This window comes from Halichoerus grypus, chromosome 3 (genome assembly GCF_964656455.1).
Source record: "Halichoerus grypus chromosome 3, mHalGry1.hap1.1, whole genome shotgun sequence".
NCBI lineage: Eukaryota > Metazoa > Chordata > Mammalia > Carnivora > Phocidae > Halichoerus > Halichoerus grypus.
This window is the reverse complement of record NC_135714.1, coordinates 104,742,512-104,759,132: the sequence shown is the minus strand read 5'-3', so window position 1 is coordinate 104,759,132 and position 16,621 is coordinate 104,742,512. Positions and strand designations below refer to the sequence as shown.

The 16,621-nt window shown below is 34.8% G+C and overlaps 1 protein-coding gene across 3 annotated transcripts in view; it reads right to left on the bottom strand.

Annotated features, from left to right (window-relative positions):
* AFG2A (AAA ATPase AFG2A) overlaps positions 1 to 16,621 on the bottom strand; it is a 335,659-nt gene that overhangs the window by 301,009 nt on the left and 18,029 nt on the right. For 2 of the 3 annotated variants that reach the window (XM_078069202.1, XM_078069203.1), the window contains exons 9-10: positions 15,279 to 15,534; positions 4,140 to 4,184 (exon numbers count right to left, since the gene is read on the bottom strand). In XM_078069202.1, coding sequence (XP_077925328.1) covers positions 4,140 to 4,184; positions 15,279 to 15,534 — 301 coding nt within the window. The remainder of the gene's footprint in view (positions 1 to 4,139; positions 4,185 to 15,278; positions 15,535 to 16,621) is intronic. The other variant, XM_036069413.2, reaches the window with a different exon arrangement.

Genomic DNA, 16,621 nt, shown 5'->3' with positions numbered 1-16,621 from the left:
CAGGTTATGGTCCGAGGGTCCTGGGATCAAGGCCTACATCAGGCTCCCTGAGCATGGGGACTCTGCTTTTCTCTCTCCCTCTGCCTCTCACCCCTGCTCGTGCACTCACTCTCTCTCAAATAAATAAGTAAAATCTTAAAAAAAAAAAAAATAGAGAAAGAAATACCATGCAAACATAAACGAAAATAAAAGAGTGCTCCTATATTGACTAACAAACAGACTTTAAGCAAGAGGTATTACTAAACATTTCAGGATAATAAAAGGGTCAATCCAACAAGACTATATAAAATTCTAAATTAATACATACCTAGTAACAAAAGTCTCATGATATAAAAAGCAAAATTAAGTAGAACTGAAAGGAGAAATGGACAAATGTGCAACTCAACTTACAAATTTTAACATATTTCCCTCATATACATTTATAGATATATAAATATACATATTTATAGAAGATATAAAAATAAAATTATCCCACTTACCCTAATAGGCATATATAGAAAAAAAAAAATCTAAAATAGTAAAATATCCATGCTTTCAAGAGTACCTGGAAGGTGTACCAAAACTGACATATGCTGAGACACAAAGCAACTCTCTAGGGGCGCCTGGGTGGCTCAGTCGTTGGGCGTCTGCCTTCGGCTCAGGTCATGATCCCAGGGTCCTGGGATCGAGTCCCGCATCGGGCTCCCTGCTCAGCGGGAAGCCTGCTTCTCCCTCTCCCACTCCCCCTGCTTGTGTTCCTGCTCTCGCTGTCTCTCTCTCTGTCAAATAAATAAATAAAATCTTTAAAAAAAAAAAAAAAAAGCAACTCTCTGTATATTTTAAGTAGTGAAATCAAATAGTGAAATCAAAAAGTGTATGTTCTCTGACCACAGTAAGAATTAATATTAAAAATCAGTAACAAAAAGATACCAAAAAATACATTAAATATTTGGAAATTAGTTAATATATTACCAAATTACTCATGGGTCAAAGAAAAAAAATCAAATAAACATTATAATTTTTAAAAACTAAATAATAATGAAAATATAACATGAAAATTTGTGGGATGTTGTTAAAGCTGTACTAAAAAAACAGTGATGGGCATAATGCACATATTAGGAAAGAAAAAAGGCTGACAGTCAATGAGATGCTCATCTTATAAAATGAAAAATAAAATACACCAAAAAAGAAAAACAGTAGGAGGGAAATAATGAAGTTAATGAAATAGAAAACAAATATATAATTAAAAAAAATTAAAGCCAAAGTTTTATTCCCTGAAAAGGCTAATAAAACATATAAACCTATGGCCAGATGAATCAGGGCATGGTCTCACCAGTGTGAGAAAAGACACATTACCAATATCAAGAATGAAAAATAAGACATCACTACAGAACCTACAGATATTGAAAAGCCAGTAACAGAATACTAGGAATAACCTTGTAGCAAATAATTTGAAAATTTACATGAAATGAAGAAATTTCTAGGAGAAAAAGCTTATCAGAACACACAAACAAAAAAAAGTACATAACTGAATATTCCAATAGTTATTAAATAAATTTATTCTGTAATTAAAACTTTTTTCACAGACAAAATTCCAAACACAAATGGCTTCATTGGAAAATGTTACGAAGTATTTAAGGATGAGTATAACACTAAGCTTACAAAAACTCTTCCAGAGAAAAATAAAAGCCAGAAAAATTCCCAAACTGACTCATAAGGCCAGCATAGCCGTGTTCTTCAAATCTTAAGAGTACATTATAAGTAAACAAAATTAAAAATGAAGCTCTCTCATGAACATATGTGCAAATATCCCATCCAAAACATCAGCAAAAATGTAAATAAAAGATTATACATCATGACAAGATGGCTATGTTCCAAGAATATGAGGTTGGTTTCACATGTGAAAATCAATGAACACCATTCTCCATATTATTAGAAGAGAAACAATATTGATTATTTCAAGAGACACAGATAAGTAATATCATAAAAAAATCAACAGTTAATTATAAAAACCAACCAGAACTAGATGGAAATTCTTTACTAGAATAGCTACAAAAAACATGGAGTGAATATAATTCTTAACTGTAAAATGTTAGAAACTTTCTCCCTAGGATCAAGAATGAGTAAGAATAACTTATTACTTATACTAAAGACGATGTTAGAAATCCTAACCAGTGCAATAAGGCAAAAAAAGAAATAATAAGCATAGAGATTAAAAAGAATGAAATAAAACTGTCATTATCAGTAGACTGTATACATGTAAAGCTATAACATAATCATATACATAGAAAACTCAAAGAATCTATTTATACACTATTAAGACTAATAAGTGAATTTATTAAGGCAGGCAGACACAAAGTTAATACACAAAAATTTACTTTTCCTAGGTAACAGCAAAAAACCCCCAAAACTACAAAGTAAAATTACTGCATTCAAAAAACCCTAAATACCTAAGAATAAATATAATGAACATTATGCAAGACTTCTTCACAAAAAACTTTGAGAGAAATTGAAGACCTAAAATAAGTGAGGGGATCTACCATATTCATGGATTGCAAAGATGTTAACTTTCTAATTCTCCCCAAATTGATCAAGAGACTTAAAAATTCCAACTGAAATCCAGTTTGGGGTGGGGGAAGCCTACCAAGCTGATTTTTTTGTAAAGATTTATTTATTTGAGAAAGAGAGACAGACAGAGACAGAGAGGAGCAGGGGGGTGGGGAGAACAAAGGGAGAGAGAAACCTAAGCAGCCAGGCTGATTTTTCAAGTTATAAGTAAATGCAAAGGGCCAAGAACAGTCGAGACAACCCTGATGAAGAAGAAAAAAGGAAGGCGGAGTACTTATGCTCCAGAAATTAAAGCTTTTAATAAAGCTGAAGTGATTAAAGACATTTCAGTAATTCACACAAGGATAAAGAGGTCAAAGAAACAGAACAGAGAATTCAGAATAAACTCAAACTCTTGATTTATGACAAAGGTAACATGCAGTGCAAGGAAAGACAGATGCTCATTTCATTAACTGGTGCTGGTAAAACTGATTACCTACATGGAAAAAGGGTATAAATTATAGATGGTAATGTGAAAGACAATAAAACATCTTTAGGATTAAAGAAGATAATATAAAATATTCATGACAGTGGAATTAACATAGATTTCTTTTTTCTTTCTTTCTTTTTTTTTTTTTGAGAGAAACAGAGTGTGTGAGCAGGGTGGGGCACAGGAAGAGAGAATCTTAAGCAGGCTCCATGCCCAGCACGCAGAGTGAAACTCAGGGCTTGATCTCACGACCCCAAGATCATGACCTGAGCCAAAATCAAGAGTCAGATGCTTAACCAACTGAGCCACCCAGGTGCCCCAACAGATTTCTTAAACAGAATTCAAAAATCACTAGTCACAAGGGAAAATACTGATAAACTGGTTTCGTTATATTTATATACATTATAATAAATATATTATATAGTCCCAAACTTCTGTTCCTCCAAAGAGAATATGAAGAGAATAAAAATCAGAAGACATTAAAATATACATATATATATCCAAAAGTCTCATAACCAAGCTATATTAAGAATTCCTACAAATCAATGATTTTTTTAAAAAAGCAACACAATGGAAAAATTGAATACATACCTGAATAGTAAAAAAGGTTCTATGAATTGTCTATACAGAAGCCTTTATTAGTCTTAGTATCAGTGAGGGCTTAGTAAATAAGTTGACTTGTGTGCAAATATACTACACTTTGCACAGTATGTATTGTGTATACGATTTACAGTCCTCACAGTGAGTTTTCATTTTCAGAATATGTTTATACAAATGGATATGTTTGGTATGGGACTGGGAGTGAGAAAGAAAAAAAAAACAGGACTTGAGGAGAGATAAGAGCATTCCTTATGTTTAATTAATGTGAAAGTATTTTTTAAAAAAGTTCTTGATAAGAGAAGCACGATGCCATACCTGCATTACTTACTCGCCAATTCAGCTACAGTTCATATTAAAGGCAACTATTAAAATATTAGCCACTGAGAAAATATACATTCATCAACCACAAGTTACTCCTTCACAGGCACTCTTCTTCAATATTAATTCATTTATTCACTCATTCAAAATATTCACCGAGTACCTCCTAAACATTATTTATTCAACAAATGTATTGAGCTCTTACATGTATGAGTCCACAAGAGCAAGAAGCAGATAAGACTCTCATAGTCTGTTTAAAAGAGAAGACACATAATGGCAATTATTATAAACTGTGCCGAATATTATGACATGGAAAGAACAAAGTGGTACAAAAACACATGTCAGGGACATCTAACCCAGTTTTGTGGGATTAGTGACAGTTTGGAGTTAGACAACCTTCAGAGAAATCATTTAGTACATTCTTCTATTTCACAAATGAAGAGAGACTAAAATGTGGGTCCAACCTAGTCAGACCTGAAAAATGAGCTGATGTTAAACTGGTAACGTGAGAATTGAGGCCACAGAGGCAGCAGAATATTCTAGGCAGAGGGAATAGTATATAAAAAGGCCTAGGGACAAGAATTAGCATAACTTTAGAGATTATGAGGCCCTGTAGAACAATAAAAGACAAAACCCCTGTCCTTAAAAGAATTCACACTTAGAAACATAAAACAGTATGTTTTAAATAAACCTAAATCCATCTCTATTAATTTGTTCACAGATATTTGAGAAGACAACATGCAGCACTGTCAGAAACGGAAAAAAAAAAACAGTATGGAGGGGTGCCTGGGTGGCTCAGTCCTTAAGCATCTGCCTTCGGCCTCAGGTCATGATCCCAGGGTCCTGGAATCGGGCTCCCTGCTCAGTGGGAAGCCTGCTTCTCCCTCTCCCACTCCCCCTGCTTGTGTTCCCTCTCTCGCTGTGTCTCTCTCTGTCAAATAAATAAATAAAATCTTAAAAAAAAAATATGGAAAATTACAGATTTGTAAAAGCTATAAAAATTTAAGGGATCCATGAAACTCCTGCCATAGGCCTTCTAATTCTTTCCCAATCTAAGGTTCCATGATTCTAGACTCTATATAGAGCTACTCTATTTTATACAAATGCTTTTTGAAAATAATGTACAAGTTGAAACAGAATTTATATGAATTAAATGTTAAATGTATATCGGAGCTTGCAAAAATTAAAAATCCCTGGAGCTATTATTATATTAATGCAACCAATTCTCTGTGGTCCTAGATCTGCTACTAGCTCAGGTGTCACTACATAAAACTTAGCCTCTTTGGTCATATGTTATCTCAATAACTTATTAAATGGAAAAAATAAAATATATTTTATCTAAATTATTTTTTCAGCTTTAAAATTTTATGATGCTAAGCTTAAATGACTGGACATCATCCATTCCTAATCAGGCAATACTAGAATCTTTGCCAAGAAATTAAATTTTTAAAAAATACACATATTTTTATAAACCAGAAGTACACAATTAACTAGAGGAGCAAATGGACACATGTACACCATCAGCGAATATAGCTTAGGGCAAGCAATCTATGACGTTTCCTTTTCTTACGAAGTTTAAAGTTAATTTTTAAAATGTAAACAAAAACAGAAGCAGTACATCTATGTTCTTAAAAAACACAACTTTGAGAGACAAAAAACAGGTGTAGTTAATTAAAACAATAAATTTGGGTCATTTTGTTTTAATTATTCTATTTTCCAGTGCTCTCAAAAGTTTTGAGAATGGAAAACAAGACACAATGAAGAAAAGTCAAAATGCCTCAGGCAAGCCTAATGCCAACACATTCTTTCCAGTCTAAAACATGTTCCCCCTCAAGCTCTGCATCACTATCCAGAAATAATCACTTCCGGATAAGAGCAATTACTCTAAATTCATGTTCTTCAAAACCATCTGCTCCAAATTCAATCAACAAATATCATCTTGCCTTACACATATGGAATCGACAATTTTATACCCAGTGCTTACTAAATAATGACATTATTTCTGAGACTGCAATTAAGTTCCTTCATTGGAAACTAACAATGAACTTAAACGGATCACAGGAATAATAATGCTTTTCAGAATTACTACCTACCCTACAGACATTTAATTATATGACAAAGTAACATGAAACATGGCATCTGGATGTCAGATTTGAATTATAAAAGTTGAGCGTAAAATTTCCTCAGGCACATGAAGTCTGAAAGCAACTATAATAAAATTTAAGTCTCCTTCTTTAAAATATATTTTTTTCAAAATATCCAAACTATAGAAAATTTCTGTTTTATCCGGAGTCTTTACTCTCCCTCAACTCAATATTAAGTACAGACAAGGTGGTAAGTATCACTTGATACATCACTGGGAGAGTTCCATTTCTCACTGCTCATTAATAGAAAAGAAATCAAACAAAATACCCTCAAAGAGGGTATTGTGGTTCTTGCTTTATTTATACCTCAAGTGAATGGTGTAACGTAAGCTGACTGCAGAAGCCAAGTCTATTCTGAAGCCACTATCACTTTCAAAAGTTGCTTTTAAAAGTAATAGCACTACAGAAGGCATACTGGTCTCAAGACCTGAATCTTGGGCCAAGATTTCACCCACTGCTTGAACCTGGATGGATCACATAGTCTGTCCTCATCTATGAAATAAGGGAATTTAGTAATGATTTCTGAGAGGGTCTTCTAGTTCTAAAACATCAAGATAAATTCACTTCACCACTCCCAGGTTTAACAAACTTTCCTAAAAATATAGCTTTTAGTTTCAAATTTTTAATATCAAATTATTTACTTATGTTACAATGTTGAGTTTAAAAAAATAAAAAAGATAGTTGACTACAGCACAATTCTTATGCCAAGACAGGTTGAAGATTTACAGCTTGGTGGACTAGAGCAAGGCCCAGGTCAGAGAAGAGGAACCAGGAAAATAATGATGGAATATAACCTGATCTGATTTTGACATGAGGAGGAAAAGGGGCACAGATGCGGCAAAGGCAGAGGGCAGGCCAACTATATTCATCCCTTTTTTCCGGAACGTACAAAACTCTAAATAACAACACAACATTAAAATTGAAAAAGTAGTTCACAAGTACTATCTCTGTTCCCTCAACTTTCAATCACTTCTCAATTTATCACAGTCTAGCAGCTAGCCACAGCACCCCACTAGAACTACTCTCTTCCAAGGCCCCCACGATTTCCCAGGTAAGAAACTAACCGATTGATGTCACTGTGGTCACGAATACTGTTGATCCTAGCTCCACTACTTATTTCCTGTGTGATCTTAGGAAAGTTCCTTAACCTCTCCAACCTAAGTTTCCTCACCTATAAAATGAAGATAACCTTATAAGGCATGCGGTGAGTAAAAAAATGCATCAATATGTGTAAGGCAATTCAAGCAATGGCTAACACATTGGATTAGTGGTAACTAACACAATATTAATTCTAATTGCTTCCTCTCTGCAATCTTCCCTCATTTGAGTCACCACTTTCTTTCGGTTCTCTTCCCATCTCCTAGCCACTCCCCAGTCTCCTATACCAGATCTTTTCTTTTTTTTTTTTTTTAAGATTTTATTTATTTATTTGACAGAGAGAGACACAGTGAGAGAGGGAACACAAGCAGGGGGAGTGGGAGAGGGAGAAGCAGGCTTCCCGCCGAGCAGGGAGCCCGATGCGGGGCTCGATCCCAGGATCCTGGGATCATCACCTGAGCCGAAGGCAGACTCAGGCACCCAGGTGCCCCTACCAGATCTTTTCTAACAAGCCAACCACTGAATGGTGGTATTCCCCAGGACCCTTCTTCTCTCCTTATTAGCATTCTAAAACCTTCCTGATCACTCACAAACACCCAACACACACAGGTACTGTGATAACCTGTTACTCTGCAGTACTTGCCCGTGCACACTGAGTTCTAATAGGAGAGGGTCCAAGTCTGTCTTGTTCATTGAGGCAGACCTAGCACCCAGTGCAGTGTGTGGCTCAATAAATGAATAAATGTCTGAATTCCACTTACTCTAAGTGATTTCATTCATTTCAATGGCTTCCATCACCATCTAACTGCTGACAGTTATCTCTAACCAAGACTCCCGTCTCCAAAGCCTGCAATTCAAAGTCCTGCACCTCAGACAATGTAAGGATAAGGAGGGTTGGGAGGTGGAAGACAGACTGGGCAGGGAGCAGGTAACACCACAGTGCAGACAAGCACAAAAGAAACAGTTCATTTTTTTTAAAAAAACTCAAATTCTGAATAAATTTTGAAAATCAAGCTGACAGGATCTGATAAAGGTTAAATAAAAAATAACTCTTAGAAATAACTTATTTAGACAGACTGATTTTTTATTTCTGTGATTGCTTCAATTAGGAAGAAAACCTTTCCTCAAGTTTCCTCTTTTACAGTCTTGGCAAGACAACTCAGAGAAGTTTCCACTAGTGAAGTAAATGGTATCTATCACTGAGAGCTTAAACAGAATCAAAACTACCACCTGTTTCTCTGAAACAAACCATTTGGCTTCAGTCGTTTCAAATGAAGAACAAAAGTAATATTAAGATACCCAATTCACTGACCAAAAAAAAAAAAAAAAAAATTCTACCTCTTATAAAAAAAAAAAATCTGCCATTATTTATGCAGTGTTGTTCACAACATCACACATAAAACTATCACTACATTTCATAATTACAAAACAGAGGAGAAAATTCATTGTTTCAGGAGATTTTACACTGCATAATTACTGCTTGTTTGCCCAGCTACAATAATGAATAAAGATATCCATTATAAGAAGCATTAATTAAAATGATGATCGTGATACATCAATTTCATTTTGTTGCTCTACTGCAGGCCTCCGGCAGACTCAATGTGGAATGGAGAGGGGCAGGAAGAGTCTGCAACTCTGCCTGTGTATGACATAGAGAGCTCCCAAGTTCAGCAAGAAAATCTGTCAGGGAGGCACCCCAAAACAAGTCCTATCAAATTATCTCTAGTTTGCATTTTGTTATTGATGGGCAAGACTTTTACTGATCCAAATTCAGGAAAAATTACTTCTCTAGCAAGGTAAAGGATTCTGCCAGATTTCCCTAACATCTCCTGTACTAGGATAACCAAGAATACTCCATAAAATACTAGTACTGCCAAAATTAAAATAAGCATCCACCAGAGAAATGAACAAATACACACAAAATACGAATTTTTTTTTTTAAAGAGAGACAGTGACATTACGAGGTTCTGTATATATCATAACTACTGCAGCCAGACTACATTTTTAAACCTAAGAACTCTTAAAAAAATATGGTATCCCTGGTTAGCAGGTGAGGAAACAGAAAATAAGAAATTAAATGAGTAGTGTAGCATTTGAATCTACAGCTCACCATAAGCTTACCACAAAACACCATTACTTCCCTGAACTTCATTTAAAAATACTGAATTTTTGCAGAATCAATTATTTTAATTCTAACTTAGAAAACAACATTGGCAGAATTCAAGAAATGGTGGAAAATTTTAGAAAAATCCTTTCATAAGAGCTGGACAGTTGCATACTTTGTACATAGTAGATCTTCCATAAATTCCTGTTAAAATAGCTAGTGAAGGGTGGGAGAGGGGAGTAGCAGATATAAATATCTCAGAATTCTGGTATAAGACAGATAAAATTTTCCACCTCAAAAAAAGTTATGTTATAGTAATTAGACTCAGGATTGTTACTTAGACCTACTTAAGTGTAATAATGACAAAATCATTGTTTAAATAAGACTTTTAATTCTTCCTGTCTGTGATGCTATCTTATCAAGGCCCAAATATTTGGTATGAACATGTTGAAATGATATGTAATCAACAAGGATGCTAAAGATAAATTCTTAGGATGTGAAGCAAGTACTTCCTTTCACTGTAAACAAAATGACTGAGTCCACTTCTTGAAGAAATCAAGCTCTATTTATATTCACTATCCTGAAATGGCACAGGCAGCCTTAGAAGGATAAGTTTATAATAAATCCCTATATTTGGAAAACATTGTTGCTAAGCATCTTCTAACATTCAGCAGAGTTTATATAATTCATGTCTCTGCTACATAATTAACATTTCATGTTTTCCAAAAAAGTGTGGTATGCTTATCTATGTTGTTATTTTAAAACATTATAAATTTTGAAGGAATTAATAAAAGGCTATGCAACTAATTAATTAGAAAGGCAGCCTAATCCCAGGAAGAATACAAACATAGACATTAAATGTCAGGATGTGTCAGAGTTGAACTTGTAAACAACTTGTCCACTTGAGATAAAGCATTTCAAAATGCAGCTGCTCTCTGCTTAAAAAGGTGAGCTACAAAACATTAGGCTTTTGGACAAGTCACAACATATCAAACCACACTCTAGCTCAGAAATTAATTATAAAAAAAAATAACATTTGAAAGTAAGTTTCACACCCAACGCTCAACATTAAACATTGTATCTGCTCAGATAAAAGATCCAAGTGTTGAAAGCAACACTACTGTAGTATTTCCAATTTTCACATTCATTATGGAAACAAAGTTAAAAGATACAGAAAATATTTAGTAACACTGGAATAAAAAATTAGAAAAACTGAGATAAGCACACTGTAGAAGATGACAGCATTACTCTCACAAACTATGGAATAGACTGTAAACCTTCTAGCCTCTGGAAAAGCATGCACAAACAAATTTATTCTACAGGGACTTTGATCTTTTGTATTAGTATCCCACAAACAATAACCTTTAGACTACAAAAACAATGGGAAACATAATTCACTTAGGTTATATGAAATTCTGAACCACTTCATTTGTATGCTATTATTAGACATCTGTGCACCACCCTTTGTTAAAAAAGGCAAGGTTTCTCTGGCTAGAAGGCAGTCCAAGAAGAAGGAAAACCATCAGACAGCCAATGCACAAAAAACTCAAAGAACACACAGGTCCACAAATCTTAAGCAAGCGAACATTCTAGGAAAAACATATATCTATATTTTTATTTGTATTCTTGTTAATTCCTGTTTCCTTAATTGTGGCTTTTCTATCTTTCAGAATTGTCATTTTAAAGTTTTATTCAGAACCATTATATGTACCTACAGGACAAACTTAGACACTTATTTTCTCCTAGAAGGAGAATTAAATGATATAGTTCAGAATAGTACATTACTGTCACATAAACACTCTGGGAAAAACTCAACACCATCAGAGGTTGGCAGAGATTTACAGTCTCTAAATTTATCCAGTTATTTAAATCAGTTACAGTCTCCAAAAATCAGGGTTAGTGGGCCAAGATCACTGCTTCTCAAAGTATAGCCCCTGCACCCACAGCATTGGTATCTCCTATAACTTGATAGAAATGCAAATTCTTGGGCCCCACCTGGACCTAATGAACCTGTAGGATGGGGCCCAGAGTTGTCTTTTAACAAGCTCTACAAGTGATTCTTAGACAGGTTTAAACTGGAGAACTACTGGCCTAAACCAGTAATTTAGAATATTTGCTCACAGCAACTGCAACTGGCTGCTTTAAAATCAGTTGGGAAACATAAATACTGGCTCCAGTTCCCTACTTCCCTTAATTAAACATGGAGAGGGAATGTGTGTGTAGCTTCCCAGGTGAACCTGATGCACAATGAGGTTTAAGAACCAATGTCCTAAGTTAGCGGCTCTCAAAGTGTGGTCCCCAAACCAACAGCATCAGCTGGGAACCTGTTAGAATTCACAAGCAGCAGCCAAGACTGAATCAGCAACTCTTGGAAAGGAGCACACCCAGCAATCCGTTTTACTAAGCTCTCCAGGAGATTCTGATACATGGTGAAGTCTGAGAACCTCTGCTCCAAGTGATCCATCCTGAATGGAGAACATATGAAATGAATGTGGATTTCGTGGAGAATAACTAGGAGACTAGTTCAAATTTACCACAGAGCTGAGTTTATTCTTCCTATGCTCAATACATACATCATAATATATGGAGATACCCGTGTGTTCAGTATGTAGGATACGCTTATGTCTATTTTACAGCAGTTGGAATGTAATCCTACTATTTTTAATGCTTATCGAGTTTTAGAGTTGTTTTATCTTTCCCTTTGAGTTGCACTATTAACCAAATTTATAATTTACTCATGTAAAGTGCATAGGCAGAAATTATAAAATTGTTTCAATGAGAAAATGCAGTTAACTTCACAATTGACACTAGTCTGCTTTGTGGCATTATCTCTAAGAACGCTGGGGAAGAAAGCCCTGACTAATCACTTACGTTTAAATTATTCAGAAAAACAGGTACAAAAGAGAACACAATAAAGGGCAGAAAGGTCAGGTGTAGGAAGAAAGTAGCTAATAAGGCCAGCACACATTTAGTAAATAACTTGGGTATTTATTTTCCCCTTTCCTTTTTCTAATCCTTCCTATCCTTTCCTTTTGATTTCCCCCCTTTCTTTCTTGTCCTCCCTTATATCTAGGGAATGTCATATTTACAAGGGCACTTAGATATCATCTGCCACAACCGCCTAAATCTACCAATAGAGAAAACTAAGGCTCAGATAAGGCAAAGAACGTGCCCAAGATCACAAGCCTGATTTTAAAAGCAGGTCTGTCCAACTTTCAAAATCTGTTTTCTACTACATTCCCTGCTTCTTTAGAAAAATGCCTTGCAAAAAAATCCTAGTACACTGTTCTTAAACTTTATTCTGCTATACAGAGAATGATACTACATAACATACATAAGTATTTAAGACAGTATACACAAAACCACATACTTTCCCTACTCTACACTTTACTTATAATGCTAATCTTTTTATTTTTTTATTTTTATTTTTTTACTTTTTTTTTAAAGATTTTATTTATTTATTTGAGACAGAGAGAATGAGAGAGAGAGAGCACATGAGAGGGGGGAGGGTCAGAGGGAGAAGCAGGCTCCTTGCCGAGCAGGGAGCCCGATGCGGGACTCGATCCAGGGACTCCAGGATCATGACCTGAGCCGAAGGCAGTCGCTTAACCAACTGAGCCACCCAGGTGCCCAATGCTAATCTTTTTAAAAACTACCTTCTCATAAACCAATTCATTGCTAGACTAGAGGAAAAAAGAAAATCAGTTCAATACTGATAATTTGAAATTACTATTAAGTCACATTAACAGAAGTTAATATTTATTTACTGCTCGTATGTACCAAGTATACCCCATATATCTATCTATCTATCTATCTATCTATCTATCTATCTATCTTCAGGTTGGAGGCCCCTCTCCATCCTTCCTTCTGATCCTTTCACAACTTTTTCAATTAATGTAACAAAGTAAAGGGTAAAATCTTTCAAATCTTCTTGTCATCCTCCTAAAGTTCTTGGGGGTACTATAGTGCCCATGAAAGTAGATGATCCTATTTACATCTAGTATGTAAATTACATTATCACATTTCCCCTCAACGTCTTAGCACAAAATTTATGGACTATACTTACCTTTGAAATAAAAAATTAAATCAAAAAAGCCTTACACCACTTTGACAAAAATGTGTGTTTTATGATTTAATTTTGATGCAGAGCATAGATTTGGAATAAAATGACCTTAAGTTTAAATCCTAGCTCTGCCACATACCAGCTATGAGACCTCTCCTGAGCATGATACTTATATCACAGGGTTGATGTGAGGATCAGTCAAAAAAATGTTTACCCTTTCCCACCTTCTCACCACCCCTCATTCTGCCTATAGAACTTTTTTTTTAAGCTTCTTCTTAGATATGATTTTTTTCTAAATAACCACAGCATTTCCTTTCCCCAAAGGGAAAGTCACTACATTCTCCATAGTTTTATGAGTACATATTTCACTGTGTAAGTAGTTATTCACAAATCTCTTTCCTTCTTCAGACTGTGTGTTTCTGGACAGCAAGAATCCCAGAGCCTTCTAGAGTGCATGAAATATATGAGAAAGTAAAACAAATGTTTGATAAAGGGTACTGAAGAATGAATCCTTGCCTAGATGGGCAAGTCAAAAGCAATACCTACACAGTAATCCACACTCTTCATTTTCACCTAATGGAATGAAGGAAGCAAAGTTATCCACTGATAATTCTGCTTCTTGATTGCTAAGGAATTCATTTCCATGACTAAATCCACCATTTCTTGTGAAGCACAAGAAACTAGTTAGAAAGGGACCTGTCCTAGACCAAAATGCACCAAAAGAATGTTTACGTTTGCCTTGTAATCTACATAACCTATAGTTCCCCCCAACTGTGAGTCCTCTAACATGGAAATTGTGATAGTGCTCAAAAAGAATAAAACAAAACTGATTTTCTCCACCAGGAGTAAGATATTCAAAGACCCCTAAATATCCCTCCCAAATTTTCTTTTCCAACCTGTTTTTTGTTCTATATTCTCTTCTCTGCACATATCGAGCCAGATTAGAAAGATGAAAGGACTTAAAGGAAGAGTCTTTAAAGCCTACATATTAACTATGAATCAATAATTCGGAAGAAGTTACCATATTTCTATACTAAAGCTCTAAAATAACTAAAGAAGTTACCATATTTCTATACTAAAGCTCTAAAATAACTAAAAAACCTCAATTTCTTCCATTACCTAAAAGGGCTAAACTTTCTTTAAAACACCTTTTGAAAATGTTGGATAGGTCACAAACTGGAACAGCCTTTAGAGGTTACCAGAAAATAAACACATCCTCTTAGGACCAAAAAACAAATAAAAACAAAAACAACAATCAGATATTTTTTCAGTAAATTCTTATTTGCCTGATGAAATATTTCAATAGCTTATAAAAACTGCCCTGATTTGAATACATTTTTCATGGTTAAAATTACTCTGAAAAATTACACAAATGTTAAAAGGTCTTAAGGGCTTCCAAAGCCAAGACAGTTTATGCCGTGGTGAAGTTCTTAAAGTCAAAGAGTCAACTGATTAATAACAGTCCTTATATATTTTCAGACTTAAACATCACCATCACATACTCTGAGGCATAGAATTCTTAGATTTTGCTAAGTACTTTTTCAGCACTTCAAAAAATACAAAGCTGCTCCTTAAGGAAAATTTTGATCCTCCTGTAGGCACTTCTCCCTAATTTCCATAGCACAATATCAATAAATAGTTATCATCAATACTGCCATTAATGCATCCGATGATCCATGTGTATGTGTGTGTCTGTGTGTACTTAGGAAAAGTGTGAAAGGATATATGCTGCCATAGTGGTTACTTTTAGGAGGTACGAGTGATTTTTATTTCTTTTTTATAGTTTTCTGAATTATCTAGTTTTCAATATATATTTTATGATTAGAAAAAAATTAGCTATTTCCATTAAGAAATAAGATATAAATTATAAGTATGTAAATAAACCAGATTTATGAAGCCCATCAATACAGACTCACAGTAGCAAAGCACTCTCACCTGCTTCATTACACAAGGCTTTCAAGTCTGCTCCAACGTATCCATGAGCACTATTTGCCAGCTGTAACAGTTCAACTTCAGTGAGCAAATGGGGTACCCTTTGAAGCAGTTTCTGGAGAATATCTAGCCGATCTGCAGCATTAGGAACTCCAATCTCAATCTCTTTATCAAATCGTCCAGGTCTTCGAAGTGCAGCATCTAAGGCATGAGGGCGATTTGTGGCCCCAAGGACCAACACCTGCCCTTCACTTCCTTCCTTTCAAAATAAAATGAGAATAAATTACACATTCTTCTAATATATATATATATATATATATATATATATATATATATATGTATGTGTGTGTGTGTGTGTGTGTATATATGTATATATGTAGGCACTGGCTATATAAACAAGATCTAAGTGTCCAGGCTGCTGTCTTATCATTTACACTTTAATTACTCACCCCACATTTGCCTAAGTTCAGCCTAAATACTCCCTCACCGAGAAAGTTTTCCACTACACACCTTTCCAACTATAGTAAGTGATTTCTTTCCCACTTTTGGCATCTAAACTTCACCATTTCATAAATAGGAACATATAACATCCTACCATATAGTTGTTCTAATTTGTTTAAGTTGTCCTTTTCCCCTATTTTAAAGCAAAGACTATGACCTGCATATTATTCAAATAGAACAAGGCTCTATTATACAGTTGTCTAAGAAATCTTATTCATATATGGACTGTACTTTTTTATTCTGATAAATGTTTAAATTCCGAGAAATACAGATGATATAACCAACACCTGAGTATCAGCCACCCTTGAATACATATGAATTTTTCACATAGGAATGAAATTTGGAACAACAAATTATAAAGAACTAAGATAATGATCAGCCATCTGTGAAAGTTATCCAAGATTTTATTCTGATGACCCATGTATAATCTCACAGAGACAAGCTTAACTGACACGTGATTCAAAGTAAGGAAACTCAAACCTATTCACTTATACTGGCTGTGCCAACAGAAAATGCATGGATTACAATAAATCTATGAATTATGAATTTAGAAGACAAATACAGGCCCTCAAGCATTTTCATACTAAAATATCCATGTCACAGGCTTCCAGTCCTCCCATGGGCAAAAACACAAGTCCAGAGCAGACCTATCCCAGCAGCAGAGAAAGAGGCAGCAATAATGTAGTAATTAAGATCCTCTAAAACAAAGCCTTCCATCTGATTTCATACTCACCAGAACTCTTCTAATTATAATACAGCTCTCCATTCATATTAGCCTTCAAGGTGGAAAGAGTCATCCATAAACAAAGATATTTGGTCAGCTTAATGATTCTACTTACTGTAAA